The following is a 27088-nucleotide window of genomic DNA, read 5'->3' on the forward strand; positions in this document are numbered from 1 at the left end:
CCCATTAGTGCCCAACAAGACCATCGTCTGCTACATATGCAGCCGGAGCCATGGGTCTGACCATGTGTATTCTTTGGATGGTGGTTTAGTCCCTGGGAGCTCTGGTTGGTTGGTATTGTTGTTATACGGTTGTAAATCGCTTCAGCTCCTTCAATCCTTCAATTCCTCTAGTGGGGCCCCATTCTCAGTTCAGTGGTTGGCTGTAAGCATCTGCTTATGTATTTGTCTCACTCTGGCCGAGCCTCTCAGCAGACAGCTATATCAGATTCCTATCAGCATGCACTTCTTGGCATCAGCAATATTGTATGGGTTTGGTGGGTGTATGTATGTGAGCTGGATCCCCAGGTGGGGCAGGTTCTGAATGGCCATTCCTTCAGTCTCTGCTCCAAACTTTGTCTCCATATCTCCTCCTATGAATATTTTTGTTACCCCCTTTAAAAAGGACTGAACCATCCGCAGTTTGGTTATCCTTCTTGAGCTTCATGTGGTCTGTGGGGTAATATCCACTTAAAAGTGAGTGTATACCATGTGTGTTTTTTGTCATTGGGTTATCTTTTTCAGGGTGATATTTTCTAGTTCCATCTATATGCCTATGAATTTCATGAAGTCTTTGTTTTTAATAGCTGAGTAATATTCCATTGTGTAGATGTACCACATTTTCTGTATCCACTCCTCTGTTAAAGGACATCTGGGTTCTTTCCAGTTTCTGGCTATTATAAATAAGGCTTCTATGGACATAGTAGAGCCATGTGTCTTTGACATATGTTGGAGCATCTTTTGGGCATATGCCCAGGAGTGGTATAGCTGGGTCCTCAGGTAGTGCAATGTCCAATTTTTTGAAGAACCTCCAGACTGATTTCCAGAGTGGTTGTACCAGTCTGCAATCCCACCAACAATGGAGGAGTGTTCTTCTTTCTCCACATCCTTGCCAGTATCTGTTGTCACCTGAGTTTTTTATCTTAGCCATTCTGATTGGTATGAGGTGGAATCTCAGGGTTGTTTTGATTTGCATTTCCCTGATGACTAAGGAGGTTGAACATTTCTTTTTTTTTTTTTTTTTTTTTTTTGGTTCTTTTTTTCGGAGTTGGGGACCGAACCCAGGGCCTTGTGCTTCCTAGGCAAGTGCTCTACCACTGAGCTAAATCCCCAACCCAGGTTGAACATTTCTTTAGGTGCTTCTCAGCCATTAGATATTCCTCAGCTGAGAATTCTTTGTTAGCTCTGTACCCCAAGCTCTGCACCCCATTTTTTAATAGGGTTATTTGATTCTTTGGAGTTTAACTTCTTGAATTCTTTGTATATGTAGGATATTAGCCCTCTATCGGATGTAGGATTGGTAAAGATCTTTTCCCAATCTGTTGGTTGCCATTTTGTCCTAATGGCAGTGTCCTTTGCCTTACAGAAGCTTTACAATTTATGAGGTCCCATTGTTGATTTTTTATCTTAGAGCATAAGCCATTGTTGTTCTGTTCAGGAAATTTTCCCTTGTGCCCATGTGTTTGAAGGTCTTCCCCACCTTTGCTTTCATTCTTTGAGTGTATTTGGTTTTATATGGAGGTCCTTCATCCACCTGGACTTGAGCTTTGTACAGAGCGATAAGAATGGATTGATCTGCATTCTTCTACATGCTGACCTACTGTTGAACCAGCACCATTTGTTGAAAATGCTATCTTTTTTTCCACTGGATGGTTTTAGCTCTTTCGTCAAATATCAAGTGACGATAGGTGTATGGGTTCATTTCTGGGTCTTCAATTCTATTCCATTGATCTACCTGCCTGTCTCTCACAGGTTTTAATCACTATTGTTCTGTGATACTGCTGGAAGTCAGGGATGGTGATTTCCCCAAAAGTTCTTTTATTTTTGAGGATAGTTTTCGATATCCTGTGTTTTTTGTTATTCCAGATGAATTTACATATTGCCTTTTTTAACTCTATAAAGAATTGAGTTGGAATTTTGGTGGGGATTGCATTGAATCTATAGATTGCTTTTGGCAAGATGGCCATTTTTATAATATTAATTATGCCAATCCATGATCATGAGATCTGTCCATTTTTGAGAACTTCTTTAATTTGTTTATTCAGAGACTTGAAGTTCTTGTTATACAGATATTTCACTTGCTTGGTTAGAGTCACACTGAGGTATTTTATGTTATTTGTGACGATTGTGACTAGGGTGTTGATACCCTTCACAATAGACCATATATTTTTAACCTTTTAGAAAAATAAATCTGTTTTGAAAAATACATTTAACCTAGAAATCTAGAGAAGAGATGGTTTGTTTCAATTGAATTGTAGGTGGGGACGCATTTGGACCTGTGTTGAGGCATTAGGAGCACATCTGTAGAGAAGTGCAGGAGAGTTAAGAATTGATGTGGCAGCAGTGTGAGGTGAGATAGAGTTTTGGGCTAGGATTGAAGCTAGAGATAACAAGCAGTTAAAGGTTATGTACTAATATGCTCTACTGAAAATATGAAGAAAGCATTTTAGGTTATTAAGAAATAAACAGGAACCACCCTTGGACTTATCTGTAAAAACATTCTATTTGACTGTAGTCTAATGAAGAACAGTTTTTGAGCCTCTTACACTATTGTTATTAATAGTAGCAGAACATAGAGGATGGGTTAAAAAACTTCCAAGATGTAGCTGATGGCCTGTTTTCTACCTTCATGCATTGTGTTTCTGTGTTCCCTGCTGTAGTTTATGACTTTAGTGCCACAGTCACAAAACTCAAAAAAAAAACAAAAACAAACAAACAACAAAAAACCAAAAACCAACTCCTTCCTCCTTAATCCCCCTCCCCCTCACACACACCAAAAAAGTATCCTTTAGCCTTGGTTTCTAGTTTTATCATTGTATGTATATAGAATTAATGGCTTTTGTGGAAGGTTTTCCTGTATATACTTTATGATTTTTGTTTTCTAAAAATATAGACTAAATATACTTTTATCACTAAATGAAAATACGGAGACTTGCATAATGGTTATAAATGAGTTAAAGCCCTAATTAATATGTTTCTGTATTATGACATTTAAGGTAATGGTTCTTGGTATATCTTTCTTTTTAAATAGATATGATGATGCTATACAACTGTATGATCGGATTTTGCAAGAAGATCCAACTAATACTGTAAGTTTGTGCATTGTCCTAAAGGTGATTTAATGTTTGATATAAGAGTAAAATGAAATAGTTGAGGAAATACTAAATAGCTATTCATGGAGCCAGAATGTTTCTTTTTCTTTTATATAGATTAGGCAAATCACTTTTACTTTCAAGACATTTGTCGCTCTTTAGTTAGAGTTGACTTTTATTTAAAAAGTAGGTTAGTTAAAGCTTGGGGAGGGCAGACTATGCTTATGTAAAAGCCAGGCAAGGCTCTCTCTCTCTAATGTTATGAAGCCTATGCAGTACCATTTAGTGTGTGCACATCCTTTTTGGTTATCATAATTCAAAATGAAAGAAGTCATCTCAGTAATTGTTAGATGGTATTAATGCATCTATTCCATTTTGGGGGATTTCTTATTTACTACTTGAATTAAAAATCAATGTAAATAACTACTTGTTTTAAAATTTCCCAGTTGTCTTTTTAAATGTGGCGATGTTTAATTTAATATGCTGACATCATAGCTTGTCTGACTAAATGGAAAGCTCCAGGGCAGTTGTAGATAATACATTGTTATGTCTTTCTAAATTTCCTTGTGCATATGTGACTGCAGCAGGAACAGATTGTTAGAATTAAAAAAATGTTTTAAAATTGATTTATTTTTATGGGTATGGGTGGTTTGCTCACATGTAAATCTGTACATAGTTGGTGTTCAATGACTGTGGAGGCAAATAGAGAATATGAGATCCCTTAGTACTAGAGTTGTAGATGGTTGTGAGCCACTCTGTGGTGTTAGGAATTAAACCTGGGTCCTCTGGAAGAGAAACCAGTACTATTAGTGGCTGAGTCATCTCTCTAGCCCCTACTTTTGGAATTTTTAAACAATTTTTATAAAAAGAAAAATTGTTATGTTCATATAAAGTAAATTAAAATGTTTCTGTTTGGCAAACATATCTTTAAAAATTACTATTTAAAAAAATCATGTGATGTATTTTTAAAGATTTTATGATAGATCTAAAAGTAATTCAACAATGGTATCAATTCAACTTACATAATTGCTAATGTTAACATGGAAATTATTTAATAATATATGATTCGATAATAAATAATGGAAAGTAATTATGATACAGTAATTATACAATTAAAATAAATGTATTCCGAAAGCACATTGTAGAGGCATTGATCATAAACGTCTTTTCTGCTTCCTCCTTTGCTGTCAGTGTTCCAGCAGTTGATATGTTTATGCTACACTCCACTTTTAATGTTTTCTTAGGAAAATCTTCTTAGGAAAAACTTGTAAGGAGTTTTGCTTTGTGTTTGGTTTGTTGTTTATTGTTATTGTAGGTATTTGAATGGAAAGATTTCATTATTCCATGATGGTTCTCAGAATCTAGAAAGTAGAGGTAAAAGCTGAGATCATGATAAGCCCACCTATTGTAAAAACACAAAACGAGAGTAACAACTACTAGTTTGTCTAGATTCTATTACTATAAAGAGTAAAAATTGATTTTTAAATAATTTTCTAATTTTAACTATCTTAATGGCTTGCCATCTGCTTTAGAAAAAGTTAATTTAAAAAGTACCTCTTAGGATCAGAGAGAGTCACAGTGGTTAAGAGCACTGACTGCCCTTGTAGAGAACTTTTAATTCCCAGTGCCATGTAATGGCTCACAACAGGCTGTAATTCCAGTTCTAGGGGATCTGATGCCCTCTTCTGGCTTCTACCGGCACCAGACGTACACATGATATACAGACATGTATGGCATGCAGACAAAACACCCATGTTCATAAAATAGCATAAATTATAATGTACCACTTTTTTATTGCTAAAGTACTTTTATGAGTACTTAATTCATTTACGAATGTCCTGGCTTCCTTTGCCATTTAGCTATATGTTGAAAAAAGTAAAATCAAGTTTCTAAGTTTCCTTTGCTTTTCACATATAAGTTAATATGACTGGTGAATAATTCACTTTTGTGGAATCAAACATGTTACTTCTGCTTTAGTCTAAGTGGGGATATTTTTAATAAATTACTTCACTTAAAGGCAAGGACTGAGGATGTAGCTTAGTGATAAATACCTGTGAAGCCATGGTTTTCATCTCCCAGGCCACATGCAAGAAAGAGTTGGTAGTTTATCATTTAATATGGCTATCTTTGTCTTGCTTTTTATATTTTATGTATTTTTGTGGCTTTTAAGGCTGGTTAAAAGAGAAATCCAACTATTTTCTTTCAGAGTATAGGTGAGGTGACACTAAGTAAATCCCATTATATAGGCATGTTAAACAAGGTGAATGCATTCAGGTTTCTTGAAATATTATCAGATATTCCCAAGCTCCTCCTTTCCCAGATATCTCTTGAGTATTTCTCATGTCGTGGCAATAAAACCCAGCTCTGATCTTTTACTCTTAGGAGTCAGTATACTAGGCATTGTTGGGGAGGACATAAAACTATTCAAGAATTAAAATTAACGTATCTAGTAGAAGACTACATTTTAGCATTAAATGGTTGACTTGCTGTATTGTGTCTTATAAAGCAAATTTGGGGCATAACCTCAAAGGTGTAAGTTCTTCATTGTCTAATACTTATTTGGCCCTTTTGTCTTGTGCTTCTGTGTTCAATGAAGAGATGGATCTGTACATCTAGTTTTAAAGATTCACCTCATTCACACACAATCATTATTCCTTCAAAACCGTGGAATGTTTGCACTTATTGCCAGACAGAGGGCACATTAGATGCAGTGTTGCCTTGTCTCTGCCTCTCAAGAGGCTTCATTACGTGACAAATATCTTTGACCCTTGAAATGGATTGATTAAATTTGATTCTTTTGTGATGTTCTATATGAGTTTTGACTTTCAGAGGCTGTAAAGAATGAATGTGGCTTAAATAAAACAAAGACAGTGATTTGGAGAAAGATATTCAGTGCCAAGTGAATGGCGTAAGATTTCACATTATTAAATACAAGGCTTCCTCAGGGAAGGGAAGAATATGATTACAATTACGTTTCAGACTTTTGAGAAGTGGTGGTGAAAAGGGATACTACCTAATTTTTATTTAATTTTTTTTTTAAGTTTTGGATACTCACATTAAAAACTATAAATAGTAAAAAATGATACACGAAAAGAACAAAAAGAACATCATGTCCTCCTCCCCTTAGGTGCACTCTTGATTTATTCTAGTTTGTGTTAAGAAAGGTTTCTTTTAAAGCCCAGGCAAGAAGCATGCATGTGACTGTCCCTCTGCATGCACGTGTGCATGTATGCTCATGTGTTTATCTTTGATCAAGTACTTAAGTTTTATATTGCCTCTCTGTCTTCCAAATGTAGAGTTTGGGGAGTTGTAAATTGTATTTTACTGGGTGTAATATGGTAATCCATTTCTAGAGGTTATTTCTCTGCAAGCAGTCTATTTTTAAAAATGTGTAATGTCTTCCACAAAATGTGCTAATGCTTAACTCAATCATGTATAAGTTTTTAGAAGATATGTAACTAGGTTGATGAAGATTTATTCATAGTCTTAAAATTTAAAGCAGTATGTGTGTGTGTGTGTGTGTGTGTGTGTATGTGTGTGTGTGTGTGTGTATGTGTGTGTGTGTGTAAGTGAGAGTGTGTGTGTGTGTGTGTGTGTGTGTGTGTGTGTGTGTGTGTGTGGTGTTTGTTTCTTTTAGACAGGTTCTCTACCTAACTGTCCCAGTTAGGTCGATCATTGCTGTAATCAAACACCATGACTAAAAGCAACGTGGGGAGGTGTGATAGTTTACATATGCTTGGCCCAGGTGTGGCCTTGTGTGTCACTGTGGGGGTGGGCTTGGAGATCCTCCTCCTAGCTGTCTGAGGATGCTCAGTCTGTTCCTGGCCTCCTTCAGATGAAGATGTAGAACTCTCAGTTCCTCCTGTGCCATGCCTACTGGGATGTTGCCATGTTCCTGCCTTGATGATAATGGACTGAACCTCTGAACCAGTAAGCCAGCCCCAATTAAATGTTGTCCTTTATAAAACTTACATTGGTCATGGTGTCTGTTCATAGCAATAAAACTCGAACTAAGACAGAAGGCAAGAGTTTGATTTATACTTTTATTTTACTGTCATCATTGAAAGGAGTCAGGATAGGCCTCAATATAAGGTAGAAACTTGAAGGCAGGAGCTGATGCAGAGACCATGAAGGAGTGCTACTCACTGTCTTGATCCTCATGACTCCTTCAGCCATCTTTCTTAAAGAACCCAGAACCACCAGCCCAGGAGTGGCCTCACCTACAGTAGGCTGGGACCTCCCCATCCATCACTAAGAAACTGCCATTGTAGGCTTAACCACAGCCTGATCTTAGGGAGGCGTTTTCTCAATTGAGGCTCCCTCCTTACTGATGACTTGGTTATGTCAAGTTGTCATAAAACTCTTAAGCACAGTAAAATAGGCTAACTTGGAGGTCACTTTTGGCCCTGGGTGACCTTGGACCTTCAGTCTTCCTGTGTCAGCTTCCCAGGTTTGGGGAATATACACAAGTAAAGCTATGCCTATATATAGATTCCATGTTGTCTGAATTGAAAATAACTCACAGGAACATTTCTGTTCACACCCTGTTTATTTCCTAGGCTGGCTTTCCTGTGTTTAGTTCCCCTGTTATTTGAGAACTTACATGAAAATATCCTATATGCCCTAATGAGGATGTGGAAGTATGTATATTATATTTGCTAAACAGATTTAGCCTAGTAAAGTCAATTCTCTGAAACCAGGTAATGAACCTTATTTATTTGGTTCCTGAAAAACAAAAACAAAAACAATCGGAATCAGATACAGGATGTTTTGTTGGCCAGTTTATTCATTTTTCAGCAGTAGAGTGAATTGTTTGTGTTCTGTTGTATTGTTAGTAGGATTGTTTCCACTACTGTACATAGTTTCTTCAGAATTATTATTGTATTTAATAAAGTTTCCTGATTGTTAATTCAGAATATTGATTTAGGTTAAGGGATACATTATTGGAGTTAGTATAGGCTAAAATTCTTAAAGGTACGTGTGTACGTAAGTACCTGCAGAGTCCAGATGCATCAGATCACTGTAGCTGGAGTTAACAGGTGGCTGTGAGCCACCGGATGTGGGTGCTGGGAACTGAACTCAAGTCTTCTTGAAAAGCAACAGTTATACCTAAATACTGAGTCATTTTTTTCACTCCTGAAATTCTACTTTTTATGAGGACAAAAATTTAGGTGTTACAATTGATTGAAAGACGATATTACTTATTTAATGTGATCTGGTTTTGTTAATTCTGTTGTAAGTAAGGCATGTATATATATATATATATATATATATATATATATATATATATATATATATGTAGCTAGTGTTATATTTTCTACCCTACCATTAACTTAGAGTAATGTCATAACTTTTTACTAAACAAAGGTGTAATAAGTGCCTACATATGGCGGGAAGAAATGGAGTTAAGGAGACTAAAGGTGAAATGTAGTGTTTCTTGAAAATTTGCTATGAGTCCTCATGGAGCTGAGCATTTACGTGTCTTCTGATAATATCACTGTAGTCCTATGATTTTTATCAGATGTTACTATATTTATGAGAGGGCTAGATCATAAGGAAGTTAAGAGACCTCACCAACATCTTGCAGTTCATAAGTCACAGATTCTGGAGTGGTAGTTTGAGGTCAGAGGCAGCCCATGATCATAATCAAAAAGGCCATGGCAGTGAAGAGATCTGGGATTCCACTTTGTCCTACTGACAAAAATCCCATTCTGTAAATGTCATTCAACTAGACTGTAATCACTACTGTAGAGTATGTAGGAAGGCAAACCACTTGCTTTTATTTTATCCCTTCCTATTTTCTAAGAATAGTTTCTAGTGAATTTTATACTAGTGAAGTCATGATAGGAAAACTAACAGCACCCTCCCCTTTACACACTTTTTTATGTGCTCTGATTAAAATCCAAAATCCAAGAGAAACCTGTTTGAACCTTATTCTGTGCTTGGTAATCACTCAAAACCTACACAGTTACTGTGGCTCTCTGAAGATGTATCGATTGAGTTAGATTTTGTGAATTGTAATGGACAGCAGAATGGTAAGTGTCCCCTGCACACGAAGCTGCTGGGAAGCAGAGTGAACGTGTCCAGGAGCCTTAAGCGTTGCTGGGTAGCTTGAGACGAGCTTTGTTTTTATAAAATGAAGAGATTTAATTATCACTGCCCATTTCCAGGTTCTTTCCAGTTGTAAAATGTGTGAGGCAGCTTTCTGTCTTCCTGTGTATCTGCATGCTCTCCCAGTGACCCACGCCCATTGTTCAGTGGGAGTGAGCACACTGACTCTGGAGCTTCAGTTTCCCTCTTCCTCTGTGAAACCATGATTACAATGACTGAGGATTTCACATCTCATATTCTCTACTTAAAAGTTAAAACCAATGGCAACATTTTAAGACTTGAATACCTTTTCCTTTGTTATTCCATGGAAAAAAGAGTATGTTTTGAAATTTCCTATTTTATAATAGAAATTTTAATCCAGATATTGAAATCATTTAGAAGATAGAGAACAGATTTTAAGACTTCAGTTGACTTCTACTAACATTTACCCAAATAAAAGTTTGGGTATATTCAGAAAGTTATGTCTCTCCGGATGAGAAATGGCACAAGCAGAACATACAGAAAGATTATGAATGAACATTTTAGACTACGAGTCTGCTTGAGTGTTAATACTACCTGCTGTAGATCTTCCTTTAGTTTTCTGCCTGCCTGAGCTTTGTTTCCTCACCGATGTGTACTAAGCAGTGCAAAGCTGACTGCGTCCTGGAGCCCCTGCAGCTGCGCATCCTCCTCCTGCGTCTCTCTGCCCACTGTGTCTCATGCACTGGACTCTTTGATCTTCCTGGAAAGTGTGTGTGCTCCCTTGAGCTCAGGCATTCATTCCCCTGGTCTCACTCTGCCTTCTCTATCTGAACCTAACAGGCTTACAACTCTTGAGATAGATAGCCAGGACAGGGATCTGTTTTCTATTACCTGAGTCTTTCTGTACATTAAAAATACTTAAATACTTGTTTGATATATTTAGTCAAATCCTTTGGCTGTTTTCAGTCAGGAAACTAAATCTTGTATCTTCAATCCATTTTGACCAGAGATGAAGATGTGTGTGTGTGTGTGTGTGTGTGTGTGTGTGTGTGTGTGTTTTATAATTATAATCCCAACAAATGAATAATTAAAAAATAAAAAATAAAATTAATTTTCCTGGGATCACTCTACAGCTTTACAAACTACTGTGCACTTGGTGAAAAACATTAGTGCGGTTAATAGTACAGATGTTTTTGTGGTCAGGTAACTGAGAAGACCAGTTGCAGTATCATGAGGTGTTTTCAGGACATCTTTCATGAGCATCTTCACCATAATTCTAGGTGTATTATTTGCTGTTCTTATCTGTTCTTTCACAATGTAATTTGTAGTTTTATTATTTCAATATTTTCAGCAAGTTTTCACTCTAGTTGCATAATCATATTATACTTTGTTTGTGCTGATCCTATAAGGATTGGGTCAAGGTATAAATGAACAAAGCAAGTCTGTGTAGTTTCAAGGTCTTACTAGAGGCTGTAGTATAAGGCTTAGCTGTTACTCACAGACAAAAGCTGGAGTAAAGTGGCCTTTTATGTACTCATACTCTGATGGTTGCTTTGTGTTGGCTGTTGGAGAAAAGTGGAGGTAGCTAGATTCAGAGCAGGTAAGAAAAGTTGATAAGTCACAGTTGAGAGTCAACTTGACATTTTAATTTCAAAACTAGACTTTCCACCCTATTAATACTGCATGTGGAGGAAATAGTGGTATGAAAAAATAGACTAAATTTTATTTCAAATTTATCTGTACTTCAAATAATGCTAGATTATTTAATTTAAAGTTATTTATCTCCTTGAAGAAATCAGTGTCTTATCCGGACTTGGTAATACAGTCCCATAATGCTAGGACGTGGTAGAATGAGACAGGAGGATGAATTCAGTGCTAACCTGAGCTGGATAATGAGACTCTTGTCTCAATCAATCAATCAATCAATCAATCAATCAGTCAGTCAATCAATAGCAGAGAGATGGGGTTGGGGGCAGGGGTAGGGGACGAAAATGAGAGAGAATGAGTTGGGTCATGCAATCCTTTCAGTACTTGAGATAAGGTTTCCACTGTGTAATATTCTTTTTTAAAAAATTTTATTTAATCTTTTTTTTATACTTCAGGTTTTATCCCCCTCCCAGTTCTAGTGGCCTTAGGGCTTGACTTACTCTTAAAGCTTTAACCTGTGAATTTTTTGAGATTTTTCTAAATTTTATAATTATTTTGATGCTTTTGTTTTACATAATAAAGCAAATCTTCCCAGTCACCCACTGAGAAAAAACTAAACAATTGAATGTACCTACTTTGTGGCTTTGTGGGGGTAGCTTTTAGGGTTAGCTGAATAATCAAGATATATTTTTTAAATATTTCATTAGTAAAGTATTGTTGGCTTTCTCTTAGGCTTGATAGTGATTCTCTTCCAATTTTTCTCCTTTTTTCAGAACCAAACCAATGGGCTTCCTTCCATCCCACTATGTGTAACTCTTAGTTTAAAGAGGCTTTTACCCTTTTCCTTTTCTGTCTTTGTCTTGTAGAGCGTATATTCCATAAAGCAATAAATTATGTTCATAATATAAGGTCACTGACCCAAGTCATATGTTATTTTGTGTATCCTTTATTTGAATTTCACAGAGTTAGAGCTGGTGCGTGTGTAATTCTTTATACACAGTGCTGTCTGATCCTAGCAGCTCACTGTGGTCTTGAACTTGAGTCACGTGGTGGTGGTGATGTTTCTTTTACTTGTGCTTATTTGTCTTTCCGTGGTGCAGTTCCCCACGTGAGCTCCTTGACTTGCTATGTTGCGATGCCTCCTTTTACCTTTTCTCTTCCAGTGTGGCTATCTTCACCTGGATTCTCATGGCTGCTTTTCCTTTCGCTCCTCTCATGGTGCCATAGCTTATTGGGATCTCTTCCCGTCGGCTTTGACATCCTAGATATATCTCTCATTGCTCTTACTATATTAAAATTGTACTAAATGTATATTTCTCATGAGATTACTCCTATAAAGAATGATTTGCATCCTTTTTAATCTTTATTATTTCATTATCTGGCACAGTACCTGATAAACAAGTTATCTAATAGTTATTTGAAGAATGTATAAATTATTAACATTAATTTCTATATTTATCATTTTTATAACTTTAAAATATAAGTTTTAAGCAATTTTATTATAAAGTATTTTTATTAACACCTATTTTATTTTTTAAAGGTTTATAAGTAATTTGTTTTTCTCTTAAAATTGTGAAAAAAGTTGTCAGAAGCCAGATTTGTATAATGACATTCAAGTGTCAATTGTGTAATTTTCTTTTCGCCCTAATCTCCACTGCCTCTTAATATACTGATCCCGCGAATGAGGCAGAGTAAAGAACATTAGGGTGGGTAGAGATTAGGATTCCCTGCTGGCTTGTAATTAGAGGACTTTGGATGGTTATTTATTTGGATGAAATGATGCATACGTTTTGCATGCATCAAAAGTAAAGCGTGTGTGATTGTTGGAGGAATGTCTGAATTCCCCAGTGGGATGTCATGGGTATGTTTATAAACTCTCTCTAAAGCAGTTCTTCTACAATGGAATTTCATTGGCATTGAGATAATAATTTGCACAGTCAAATTACTTTCTTTACAAAAAATCGTGAGGACCTAATCCTTTATTAATGTCAACCCATAGGCTGCCAGAAAGCGTAAGATTGCCATTCGAAAAGCCCAGGGGAAAAATGTGGAGGCCATTCGGGAGCTGAATGAGTATCTGGAACAGTGAGTGTTTTACAAGAGGATTGTGTTTTGTTATTCTGATAAATCTTTTTTAATTAAAATGGAATTTGCATTTGATTTTCTAGTGTTCATTTATAGAACATTTACACATACTCTTTTCCTCATATCAGGTTCGTTGGAGACCAAGAAGCCTGGCATGAACTTGCAGAACTTTATATTAATGAGCATGAGTAAGTTGTTAAAAACACACAGAATTTTAAGAATGAAATTGTAAAGTTCAATAGACTCGTTTCCAGAAGATTGGAAATAAGACAAACATTTGTCGTTTTAGATGAAGAACTAATTAAAAGATCAAATAAATTAAAAATAATAAATAAAAATTGCTAGTTATAATATGTGAATATCTTTTAACTGGGTCTTTTGGTTTAAGTAAATTATTTTTGTTCAGGAAATAAGGTTTTCTTTCAAATAGAAATGGGATTCTTTGGAATCTGAAAGGCCTTTTCCTAAGCTATTACTTTGGGGGAAACAAGATTGTGAATTTTGGAGGTCAAATTGTTCTCATACACAAAGAGTATTATGTTCCCTGCTGTTTAAAAATTCAGTCAATTGTATGCATTTATTAGCCTTAGTACTAAGAGAATCAACTCTTCCAGAGCTGAAGCGTTCTGTTGCCTGGGCTAAAAACGAAGTGTAATCAAGAATGTTGAATGCTGTAGGAGCTTGGTTATTGGATATTTAATGTTTTTGTTAGCTTTTTTATTGCTGTAGTGACAAGAGGAAATCCCAGTGTGAAAGGATTAGTGCTGAGTCCTGGTGGAGGTTTGCAGATATCACAGCATTAGTGCCAACCTCCATGTAATGTGGGACAGCTTACTTCTTTACCCTCTTAGCTCTAAATCTGAAGTCCATAACACGTATCTTTCCTTCATTTTCAAAGGATGGAATTGGATTCCCATGCACATTTTCTTATTTGTGTTAATAGTTAACTTTGGACTCACTACACACAGATGACACCAGAAATAAAATAGAACGAAGACATTTGTATGTTGCCTTTTCAAAAGTCTATACACCAAAGACTATACAAAAGGAGATCACATTCATAATTTTACTGAAAATGGTATATTGAATAAAAGCCATAATTGATATATAGTGAAAGACATTTTACATTTGAGAACCATTTTTTCTTTCTGTCAGATTTTGCCAGAGTCTCTTCTTACGGTAAGGGATCTGTTTCCTGAATTGATTTCAGAGTAAATAAATAAACACACACACATACACACACACACACACACACACACTTACCTATGTTCAGGTTTCTCTCAGGCATGTAAGACCACATATAAGTCAATAGAAAATGGGTTTTCAGCACATATTACAATACTAACATTAGATTTTTGTTTTTTAAGAAACACAAGGCAATCACTTACAATTTCTTTATACCTTTCAAAGTTTTCTGTGACTATAAAAGCATTTTAAATTTTGAAAAGGAAATCTTTTTGTTCAATGTAAAGAAATACCTAATATAGAAAACTTTAGAAATTCCAGTAAAGCAAAGACATGACAAAATTTACTTCTGATTCCACCCATCTACCTTCAGTGTTCCCTGGTTTACCTTGTTTTATGCTTCATCAGAACTAGAGTGTGGTTAAACCCATTTAAATCTCTTAACGACATTTCATCTTAAAGTTAATTTGAACTTTTGGTAGCATTGTAGGTAAAGGGAGACTATTGAATGTTTAAGATAGAAGCTGCTTTCTCCTCATCTTTTAAATGAGTAGATATTAAATGTGTCATTCATGGGTTTGTTTTAGATTTGTATTTATTCATTCATTCACTCAGCTACTTATTGAATGGATACCTTTGAAAGAACAAATGCTAAATTTTAGGCATAAAAATAAGAAGTGCTAAAAAGCTGCAGATGTTGGATGGGAATCTGTATGTAAGATCCTCCAGAAATCTAAAATATGATTTTTTGCAAGTTTCTGGGATGAATTTGGTTCCTTGATGTCTTTGTGGGTTTTTTTGTTGTACCCATTGACAATTTCATTACTATGTTGACATAGGTTTTTGGTGTGTGTGGAACTATGAAGGCAAGACAGGTAGTGGTTATATGGCGGCTCTCTGCAGTGGGACAGCCTGGGTTATAGTTGACTTCTCTGTGGCTCTGTTCTCTGCTCAGGAATTATAAAATTAATTTTCTACTCTTAGGATTTTGGTAAGATAAAATTGGTTGATATACTTAAAAATACTTTGAGTAGTGCAGGATGCATAATGAGTACTTTATAGAATTTACATATTATTCCGTAGGTAGGTGTGGATTTAGATTCTATATATATCAGAAAGATATGTAGTGTTAATATTCAGATATTACTAACAAATACTAAAAATAACTTTACTTAACCTTGTGCCACTGAGGAGGGTCACTACCTCACTGGGAATAAATCTTGCAGTGTCTAAGCATCTTCAGGGTTTTCTGTAAACAATGAGGATGAGAACGTAGACCTAAGCATAAAAAATATATTAAGGCAAATTATAATCACACGTTCTAAAAGCTACTTTAGGACGGTCCTTCTGGCAGAGCTCATGTGTTTTCAGCAGCACTTGAGTTATTAATAGTGGAGGGCACACCAGAACTAACTTCATCTCTTATTGATAGCTTCAGAAACACATACCTAATTCTGATTTGAATATAAACTTAATGAGAAACTGTTACAGTAGAACATATTGATACAGACTATGAAGACTGTAGAAATTAGATACGATTTCATTAAATACTGTATTTCTTTCTGCTACTCAATTTAAACATTAATATTGAATGATCAGTGGATTTATAGAAGTTTAGAGCTCTCAGGGTCGGAGCCTATGTTACTAATGTGTGGGTGCCTTGGTAAACACACTTTTAGCAAAGGAATACCCATTGAGTAGTCATAGATTACTTTGGGATCTTGACATAGATTGATTTATTATTTCAATAAAAATTTTGATGTTATTAATATTTTGAATCAACAAATGCTTAAAATCTGTTTAAATAGTTTTAGAAATAAAATGTCTAATCTCACTGAGGTTTTACATTTATTTTAAGGTGTGTTTATGAAAACTTATGACTTAAAATAAATATATACCATTAATATTTTGCAGCTATGCCAAAGCAGCCTTTTGCTTAGAGGAGCTGATGATGACAAATCCACATAACCACTTGTACTGTCAACAGTACGCAGAGGTAAGTATGGCAGCAAGGACACTGGGGTCGAACTTTGCTGCCTTCTCTTGTATATTACTGTGTGTTCGTCACGTTAGACAAGCCTACCTAGTGAGCGGTTAGGGGATACAAGCTAAACCATGGAAGTTTTGAAATAACATACTTTTCAATTAAAAGTTTAGATAAACTGAAATTTGTTGTAATTTATTATGGTATTTGTCGGTTTCATGTATATCTGTGTTTCTTTCCTAATTTTGAATCAATTACATCATAATTGTCAATATTTAATTGTTTATGAGACACTTATAAAGATGATAGTTTTTAAATATACTAGGAAACTAGAATGATGACATATTGGAAATATGTGTTTAATTTGTACACTATTAAGAATCGCAGTATAACTGAATGCTATAACGTTACAAATGTCATTATAAAAGAATATAAAAAGGTGATTGCTCTCATTTTTAAAGTGTACATGTAAAATAGAGAATTTCTGTCAAGGTCTAGATATATAGTACATATAATAGAAAATACAGTGCTGTGTAACAGCAAGGCTATTGATAGGAAGATTGTGCTCTGCTTTTTAGTGTGATAACATTTTGGTTATAACAACTACTCAGAAATCTTAATGTTCATAGGAGAGAATAGTTCAGTAAGAGCAAGGGTGTGTTTTACATTTTAGATTAACTTCCTTAATGTGAACTCTTTTAGCATGTTAGCATTTGTTTAGAGAATTTCTGTTCTCATTACATAATGCCTATGTATGATGGAACATGCTACATTTCAAAGTAGTAAAATAAACAGGTTTCAGCAATCTGCAACTTTTAACAGGTCAAATACACCCAAGGTGGACTTGAAAACCTGGAGCTTTCAAGAAAGTATTTTGCACAGGCACTGAAACTCAACAACAGAAACATGAGAGCTCTGTTTGGGCTTTACATGGTGAGTTGATGTGTGTGTTCAACATCACTTTACGGAGTCTGTCATTTAAAATGCATTTAACTGTCCTTCCAATCTCTCCCTGCTTGCATTTGTATTCTGTTGATGAACATATTTAATTATGACAAGAAGGTAAAAAATGCTGTAATTGTGATTTTAGTACATTCTTGCCTTTTGACATTTCAATTTTGATATATTTGGTATATCAGAATTAAACAATATAAAATACTTGGGATTTGTGCCCAGTATAAAAGATATTTTAAGTTATGTCAATAAAAAGCATTAAAAAGTAAAATATCTAGTATATCAAATTTTAAACCTTTAAAAATGTGAAAAAGCAGTTTGGAAATTATTTGTGAGATTAAGTAGTTGTCATTTATGCATGCCTCACAAAGAGCTTAGAAAAATCAATTAACAAGAGCTAGGGGAAGCAGGACAATTCGCAGAGCTTTAGACTATTTCTAAAATGAGCACATGCTTGCAATCAGAAAGGCTAGGGAAATAAACGGGTCCCGTAGTTCTTTGAAATTGTGGTTTACCTTTTCTTTTTCTTGCTTACTTTTGAATATTTATCTTTTGAGAATTTCAAACATGGATGTAATGTTCTTATAAAATTCATTTTCTACTTTCCACCTTTGCTCTGCCCCCCCCCACCTTCCTCTCTCAAATTCATATATTCTTTTTACAGATATACTGAGTCTAATTAGTGTTGACCATATTTTACTGGTCTGTTTTTTTTTTTTTTTTTTTATGGACTCTTTTATGGATGTCTTCTTGTTGAAGCCAGCGATAGAGAATTATTTGAAAGTGCAGCAGTAGGAAGAAACAAATACGATAATTTTTAGTAAAGAAATAAGATTAAAATATGCCTACAAAAAAATGCAAAGGATATTTTCTTTGATTCTGTCCAAAACAGTACCAGTGGCTTGGAGATGTACTGTTGTTAGCAGTATTTACTAAATCAAACAACCATCTAAAAACCCCATGGCAGTGATTACTAACAACTGCCCCCTTATTGCTCTGAGTCCTAGTTTTCATTTTACATCAGTAGTCATTCACATCAGCCACTTACATAAAATCTCCAGTTACTAATTGAAATTTACAAATGGTACAACTGAGATGCAGATATAATTAATTTCCCCAAGGCTGAGTGTAATGCTACTATATTTAGCTGGAATCCCAGAAGTTGACTATTCATTTTTTCAGCCACTGCATTTCTAAGTTCATAACAAAAATGTGATAATATTTCATAGAGGTGCAGAAATTGCTACAAGAATACAGATAACCTACTGGGTAGAGAGGGGAGAGCAGAAAGACTGAGGAATACCAGGCATAAAAGAAAACCTTAACCTTTCCTACATCTCCTAGACAGATCCTTATAAGGACAGGGTATCTTTGGGAATATGACCAAAGTTCATCCTTCCTTTTCTCAGAAATATAAGCTTATATTTAAAATCAGCCTCTTATTTTGGAGGTTTATAGGTTGTTTACTAGATCTTGGACTAAGGATTTCTGATTAAAGTATATCGTTTCTAAAGGTTGATGAAATTGTTGTGACTATTCTGGGTTTAGAATATAACTGGAAAGCGCTTGGTGTAGTGTAAAGACAAGTCAGGAAAAGATAAATATCCTCTTTATTTCAGAGACTGCCATTAACTTGTTTGGTTCAAGTTAGATTATTTCTATCAGCCTGAATATTGTTTTATCTGTTAATATTGGAATTTGTGCTAAATTGTTTTTGAGATCTCTCTGTTAATAGTTTATAATATTAGAAATTTGCTATTCTTCAGTAGCAAGAAATAACAGTAACCTGAGTAAAATGCTTTGTTGTATATAAAGTGTCTTTCCGTAGTGGATAGCGGTGTTAGCTTTAAGAGCTGACGTTGATAGTAAGTGGTTTAGACACACTTTCAAAATATTCTCTGTCTTGTTATTTTGGACTATGCTACATTTAACTTATATTTTAAGTTTAGAGCATTAATTTCATTTAGCATTTTTACTTTAAAATTGTTTTGCTTTAGTGTTAAAACTTGTTATCAATTCCCTACACCCAGCCATGACTCATGCTTTTATGATCTTAACTAGAGAAGTTTTACTTTTGATGTTTCTTGTTTGTTGTTGTTATAGTCTGCAAGTCATATTGCTTCTAATCCAAAAGCAAGTGCAAAGATGAAAAAAGACAACATCAGATATGCTGGTTGGGCTGCTAATCAAATAAACAGGGCTTATCAGGTTAGTATTGGCAATTTTGTTATGTATATTACTGGATGTATTTCTTTGTCACTTTGATCTTTGTAAAGTACAAATTTAAATGTCTGTTACTGGAAATTTTTTCTAATGCCTTAGGCCTTTAACAAATGTTGCTTTTATGAGCTTTTCCCACAAAGCCATCTATTAGTTTGATGATATAATTAATTTTAATTTGTATATCTCATTTGTTAAATAGGAAAAAATTATAAATCCAGATGTTAAACTAGAAGATGCAGCTTAGAAGCACATTGGAATTGAGAGTGTATTTTGATCAGATATACTTCAGGAAATAAAGAGAAAGGCCTAAAGGCCAACTAAGCAGACTTTATCCTGAAGCCTGCTCTGTGTGTGCACCACCGAGCTTCCAGCACCTTCTCACACCTCTCTATTTGTTAGTGTTCTGGAGCTCCTTTCTAGGGGAATTTTATTTTTTCAGGGGACGTTTTCATGGGAAATTTGTTCATGAGAAAAATACCTGCTTGTATATTTTTCACACACTTATATTTATAAAACCCTTTGGCAGTTTATACGTTGTTTGCCTAACATTTACTTACATATTTTAACCATATTTTCCCAATGGCTTTCAATTAGAATGTTGTCCAGAAACCTAATGCAGCCCCAACTTTCACAAGTGGTTTAGAGTTTTGCTTGGTTGTCCAAAGGAAGTTTTTCCTTATCTTAAAGTCAATATGTAACATACTTTGTTTTAGGATCACTATTTCTAAACACACAGAACAGTTGTTTCTAGGATTTAGTCCTGGTGAGAAGAGATAGTTTTAGCAATATGGTTTTTTCCTCTTTCAAGACTCCAATTATAAATGCATTCCTTTGCCTTTCTTGCCATTTACTCTTTTTCTTTCTCCTTTTTCTGTAATTCTGTCATTTTAACACAATAATATGCTGTAGTGTTTTTCACATTCTTTTTCTTTTTGCACACTGAGTGAGATTCTGGGCTACTGGGAATTGTGTGTGGGATGGACCACGGAGATGTGATAAGGTAGCTTTTCTGGCCTTACTGTGTCCTTCTCTCTTTGTTGCTGAGAACTCCTTTATCACTGCTCAGTGTATCTGTCTGTTGTTTGTCCCAGTTAAGCCTGCCTGACTTGGATTTTCTGACTGTGGTCTTCAGTTGCACTCCACTGAGTTCTGTAGGCCTGGAGTCCTCTGGTGCAGCTCTGAGCTGTGGTACATTTCCTGTGCTGTTAGTTCCTCCTTAGCTTCCTTGGACCATTTCTTCCTCCTGTTCCATGTTTCTGTCCTATGCAGTTTGGTTTTGGGTGTTAGTATTTTCTTTATGCTTTGAAGCATTTATGCTTCCAAACAGAAGTATTGGCTGCTAGTTTGAGGTCTTCTATATAGTTCAGTTTGCCTAATTACGTTTACATACACTTTTCAGATGTGCCTATGACTTGAAGGCTGGGAAGATACTTTGCAAGGTGTTTGTTTTTGGCTGTTTGTAAATTCATCACTTCAGATCAGATAATTTTTCAGCTTTGATTTAATATAAGGAGTCATCTACTCACTTCTCCTCTGCCTCAACCTAGAGCCAGTTGTATTTTGCAATCCTGCTGCCTGCCGCTGGCCACATGATCACACTGGAATGTTTAGAAAATTGCTTATGATGGAGTTTTTGAAAGATGTCATTAGAGGGCTGGTATTCTCTTCTGTTCATTTGGTTTTCATGTTGTTTTAGGATTCCTTGGTTGGAGAAGATTGGGGCCATTAAAAATGCTGTGCCCCCTAATTATGAAAATAACCTTTATTTATGTATATTATATATTATAGAAAATCTTAGTTCTGTTAGCATATTACAACTCAAAATGCTTATAAATAGCTACTGTGTGTTTCATCAAATGCAGTTTGGCATGGCTTATATCTGGTGTGTGTGTGTGTGTGTGTGTGTGTGTGTATGTGTATGTGTGTGTGTGTGTGTTTTAAAGATACGACCAATATAATAACATGAACTAGTAGTATGTACAGTGTATGAGTATGTTTAGGTTTTTATTAGAAACAACAAGCTACTGAGAAATTGATCTTTTGCCATAGCACGAATACATTTTTAAAATCAGCTATTATTAAATTACTTTGTATGTGGAAAGAAGAACGTAAGTTGTGAATAGGATTGTCAATAAACAACACAGAATACGTGTATTAGGCTAGTAAGCAGACATTACATCTCAGTAGGTCCTCCCAACGATTACTCCTGCCCTTTTCAGGAGGCCTGGTTAATCCCTCCCAGGTTATAGAACCACACTGTATTTGCTTTGTCTTTTCTGTTTGGATCACTGCTAGGTTTAAGGCCTCCCTTACTTAAATTTGCAGTTTCATCATTCTGGTTGGACTGAGTCTCTTACTTACTAATTGCTAATATGTAGTTTATGTCTTGCTTAAGGCTATTAGGAATGATTGATTGGACACTTAATTTTAATTTTTGGTCTTAGTTCATGTGTACATCTGGTGTATGTATACACTTGGTAACACTGATTTAAAATATGTTTATTTATTAGGGAGGATAGTTTTCTATATCAGTTTTTACTCCATTTGTACTTTTAGAGAATTGTCTTCTTACCAATAGATGTTCTGGTGTGTGCCTGGTGTTACTTCATGTAGTTATATTGTATTTCCCTAATGTGCAGTGAGGTTGAAAATGTTCATACATTTCTTGTGTACTTAGATATCTTTTCTTGTATACTTAGATATTTTCTTTCATACAGTCTGTCTATCTGTTCATATAACTTTTAATTTTTGATCCATGTTTTGAATGTATTTATGGCAAATATTTCTAAGTGCTTATTTTCTCTTTGAAGTCAGTTTAAAACGTAGATCTTCTAAAGTTAAATGTGTTCAAATTCATTAATCCTTTTCTGTATGGCTTTTAGTCTGTATATGAGAAATCTGTGGATACTACAAGGTCAAGAGTGAGACTCTTACATTTTTTGTTTCCCACTTAAGATTCCTATTCAGTAGGAAAAATTTATTTATAATCAAAGTAGGATCAGTTTTTACCCCTATGGATATCTAGTGTTTTTTTTTTAATCAGAAATGGTAGATCTATATTTTCTGGGTTCTAGGTATGACTATGACATAGACTGCCTATATAGCTTTGATAAATTATATACCATCGACCTATATGTCCTGTTTTACAAATGTAGAAATCAAAAGTACAGAAAGATTAATCTTCTCAGTTGACATACTGGTTAAATGGCATCTTTTGTCAACTCAGGAACTCTAATTCCTTCAAGGTTGCTATTCTAAAATCACAATATGATGCCTCTCATAAAGACAGGTACTATCATAATTCTAACCTTTTTCAGTTATAATCTCATGTAAGTAATTGATATCATATCCGGCCCTACTTGTTTCTTCATTTTAGATGTAAAATACTCTATGATAATTAAACTAAAGAATCTGATTTCTTTGGGTTTCCTGCACCATCTTTTCAGTTATAGAAAGTCCCTACATTTCTAAAACAAACATCTGTCCCCTACTTTGTGAGACCCACCTCACCAATTGACATTTTGGTGTTTTAAACCATTGTTCATAGACCTAAACCCTGCTCTTGGTGTCATTTGCCCTTGCTTCAACATTCATCTTATCCCTTCCTCCTCTGTCCTCTCTCTGACCCTCTCCCTTCAGTTTAGTATCTCCTTCTCATATTTATTTTGTTAATAGATTTGTTTTGTGTTTTTTTTTTTTTATAAAGTGTTGTGAGTCTCACTGTTTTGTACAAAGAGCTCTGAGAGCATTGCTTGTGTGTGTGAGGTTCTGGGTTTGGCTCTGCAGGCTCCATAGTAAGCTCCATAGCGCCCAGTGAGTGCCCGGTGAGTGCCCAGTGAGTGCCCTGTGAGTGCCCTGTGAGTGCCCGGTGAGTGCCCTGTGAGTGCCCGGTGAGTGCCCAGTGAGTGCCCTGTGAGTGCCCTGTGAGTGCCCTGTGAGTGCCCAGTGAGTGCCCTGTGAGTGCCCGGTGAGTGCCCTGTGAGTGCCCAGTGAGTGCCCGGTGAGTGCCCGTGAGTGCCCTGTGAGTGCCCGGTGAGTGCCCGTGAGTGCCCTGTGAGTGCCCGTGAGTGCCCGGTGAGTGCCCCGTGAGTGCCCGTGAGTGCCCCGTGAGTGCCCCGTGAGTGCCCGGTGAGTGCCCCGTGAGTGCCCGTGAGTGCCCGGTGAGTGCCCCGTGAGTGCCCCGTGAGTGCCCGGTGAGTGCCCCGTGAGTGCCCCGTGAGTGCCCGGTGAGTGCCCTGTGAGTGCCCAGTGAGTGCCCGTGAGTGCCCTGTGAGTGCCCGTGAGTGCCTGGTGAGTGCCCGGTGAGTGCCCCGTGAGTGCCCCGTGAGTGCCCGGTGAGTGCCCTGTGAGTGCCCTGTGAGTGCCCGGTGAGTGCCCGTGAGTGCCCGGTGAGTGCCCGTGAGTGCCCTGTGAGTGCCCGTGAGTGCCCGGTGAGTGCCCGTGAGTGCCTGGTGAGTGCCCGTGAGTGCCCGGTGAGTGCCCTGTGAGGTGGAGGTCTGTTCTGCTTCCGTTTTTGTTGGAGTTGGGGTGTCTGGATTTCCATTGTACCTGTAACTGGCCTGGTAAAACAGACTGCGGCCTTGACTGTGTTTCAGTCCTCCTGACTCAGGCTCCACAGTGCTCTTTACATGTCTCCATGTACACGTCTCCATGCACACGTCTCCATGTACACGTCTCCATGTCTGGCTCAGTTTCTCACTCCTCCTGGATAACTAATACACCAGTAAATTGGAGAATGATGCTTTTTCTTGTTTACTTATTTTTCTTTTCTTTCTGGTGAGTTTTGTTGTTATATTTTTAAGATTCACAATACAGGCATGATTAGTTTGTTCAACCAGGTATAATTGATAAACACAAAATTTGTGAATGCTATCAGAAGTATAGCTTATAGACTCACATTTTTGTAACCAGATAAATTTTAAGATGCATTTGAAAATTTAGGAATATGTATCTAGGCATATAAACCTAGTGTAAAGCATAAAACTCACTTATATCTGTACTGCAACCTTTTAAAAATGTTTATAAATTTGATAAAATGAGGTTTTAGCATCAGATTTTCTTTGCTTCCACTTAATGAAACAAAATGTGACCACTGCCTGCTCTTTAATTGGAAACTTGGTCTAGCATGTTGACTAGAGCAGCCATCGATTTAGCGTTCGGGAAGAGTTTGCTTACTGACTGTCTCCAGATCAGCACTTCTTCCTTGCACTGTTAAATTTGCCTGTCAGCGATCTATATGCTATTATATAACTGTAGATGTGGGTCTATTATTCTTTTGGAAAATGGAAAACTAAATTATGATTTGAGAAAAAAATGAGATCCTGGCTTAATCAGTTCATTTGCCATATAATTCTGGAATAGACAGAAATAATTGCATGTCAGAAAGAATTTGAAATGATAAATTTATATTTGCACTTTTTTCAATGTGTTCTGACAAGCTAGCTTGGCTTATCCCAAATTGCAACTGTTGTCAATAGCAGTGTCACTAGCCTGCATACTTTTAATTAGTTAATTATGAAAAATCAGACTTTTACTTCTAAAAGTGTATTTCCTGTAAAGTTAAAAGTCCTATATTTAAAAATGGATTTTAAGGCTTCACAAATTTCATTTTTACTTTGTACTTTAATTAAAATAATTATTACTGTGTGGTACCCTATTATATACCCTTGCCCCAAACCCATCAAAGCATCAAAGCTTATCCTCAAAATTAATCCACAAATTATTTGATTAGAGCCATTCCTGCTTATACTGAGTAAGCAGTGGTAAATTTCTATTCTGGTAAATCCCATAAGGTAAATTTATCAACTGGGTCATCGCATGAGAAGCATACCTTCTTTGTACTCCTTAATCGCTAACAGAAGTTTTAAAGGTTTAAATATGATATTGTTACCCTAATCCATAAACAGCACTGCTATTTCTAATGTCTCTGTCCTTTAAGCTGTGATGCCTATGACAGGCTGGTGCCTTGCATTTCCTCCCTGTCTCTAGGATGCTCTTGTATTATCTCCTCTGTCAAATAGACTCTGTGCTATAACACCTAATGCTGTGGGATTTACTGTGCTACGTGTAGGCAGGTCAGAGGAGGTTACCAGTCATGAAGCCTGTGCTCCTTAGTCTCTGCTCTCATTCCGTCTTCTGAACACGTCATTTGCCACATTCAGTTGATTACGAAAGAAAAGAAACACGTGGTAAATCAGATGTTAAGTACTTACTGTCATAAGACAGTTGCTGGAAAATGTGTTAACTAGGAATACTAGATGTTGCTAATACCACATTTTAATCAATACCTAAACCATGGGAAAATAAGTCCTACAGATTAATAGACTTTCCCCCACACTCACAGGGAACATTTACTTATTGGGCAAATCTGTTGTGTTCAGTCAGACCTGATGCAAATGATGGTGACTGTCAGCACAGTTAGAAAGCTCATTTGGAAGTCAGCATGGGGGAGTCAGCACTCATTCCCCAGTGTGTGAGTTCTGAAGTTAATATGCTATGAATTTGCTTTTGTAAACACAAACCTAGGACTTGATATACTATTTTTTGTTTTCATTATAAAATTTAATTCCAATTAGTTTTATAAAATAAATTAGAACTTAGTAGGCAAGAAGTGTATCATCCAGCTAACTTAACAAATCTGAAATCTTAAAAAATGTGAACTATTCTAAATAATGTTCAAAGTATGTACATTTTTACTTTTAAATGTTTAAATAAGGTACTTGCTGCACCTTGTTTGAAATTCCACACATCCATTTACAGGGTATATATCAACTCTATTCCTCTATGTATGTGTTTAAACTTCATCTAAGTTATTTAGTACTTCAGAAAGGTTTTGGAGTCTGAACCTAGGGTAGTTTTAAAATCTAAGCTTTTGTAGGTTATCGTGCCAATTAAAATCCGCTTAAACTGCCCAGGTATGTAGTGAAATATCTGTACACTTCAACTGACGTTGAAACCCTCATGCACATATATCCATAAAACTTAGAGTTTGCTCATACTGTAAAGCACATGTCATTTCACATGATGATAAATACTGTTTTCATCAGCAATATGAAGCTGAGGTGTGATGTTTAAACTTTGCAATGAAATTGAGCCTAATTGAGCTGTTTTTTTTTTTTTCTTTTTAATTAGTTTGCAGGTCGAAGTAAGAAGGAAACCAAATCCTCTCTTAAGGCAGTTGAAGACATGTTGGAGACATTGCAGATCACTCAGTCTTAAGGTTTCAGGAACTCTCTGACGTTAGATTTCAAAACTGCACAGTTGAACTTCTTGGCCTGTGACTTAATTTACTGACTGCCTAGTGCTATTTGTATTCTAATTTTTTCTGAAGGGGTCATTGTAAAGAATGTGTCTAAATAAACCTCAACTTGCCTTGTGCTGGGCGTAAGCGGGAAGATGGAGGTGTCCGTGGGACAGAGATTGAAGACCTATTGATTGTATTTCCATCCTCATCGATCACCCCACACCTTATTAAATAAACCATGCTTGAGTAAACTCATGGACGAAAATTCCAGTTCCTTTTGTCATACGTAACTCGTGTGTTGAAGAACTCATTTGTTACCTAAGTTCTCATTGGTGTGGAGAAACATAAAATATATAGTTTGTGGAAACATTGAGTATTTTACAATGCCAGGCTGAATTTTATTGTACATTTCAGAGGACTGTTTGGATTTTTATTCTTTCAAATTGTTCTAATAATAAATTATTAATAAATAATTTGCTTAAATTATGTCATCTTTTAAAATTGATGATAACACTGTGAAATTTTTGTTTATTGTAGACATTTTTAATCCATAAAATACTTCAAAGG

At 35.9% G+C, this 27088-nt stretch overlaps 1 protein-coding gene across 1 annotated transcript in view; it reads left to right on the forward strand.

Moving 5' to 3' along the window:
- Emc2 (ER membrane protein complex subunit 2) overlaps window positions 1–26776 on the forward strand; it is a 37083-nt gene extending 10307 nt beyond the window's left edge. Inside the window, exons 5-11 of the mRNA NM_001113785.1 lie at window positions 3068–3125; window positions 12847–12932; window positions 13061–13120; window positions 16032–16113; window positions 16924–17034; window positions 19159–19263; window positions 26410–26776. Of these exons, the coding sequence (NP_001107257.1) occupies window positions 3068–3125; window positions 12847–12932; window positions 13061–13120; window positions 16032–16113; window positions 16924–17034; window positions 19159–19263; window positions 26410–26496 (589 nt within the window). The 3' untranslated portion in view covers window positions 26497–26776. The remainder of the gene's footprint in view (window positions 1–3067; window positions 3126–12846; window positions 12933–13060; window positions 13121–16031; window positions 16114–16923; window positions 17035–19158; window positions 19264–26409) is intronic.
- The last annotated feature ends 312 nt before the right edge of the window (window positions 26777–27088 follow it).

Source organism: Rattus norvegicus, chromosome 7 (assembly GCF_021556685.1).
Source record: "Rattus norvegicus strain SHRSP/BbbUtx chromosome 7, alternate assembly SHRSP_T2T, whole genome shotgun sequence".
Taxonomy (NCBI): domain Eukaryota; kingdom Metazoa; phylum Chordata; class Mammalia; order Rodentia; family Muridae; genus Rattus; species Rattus norvegicus.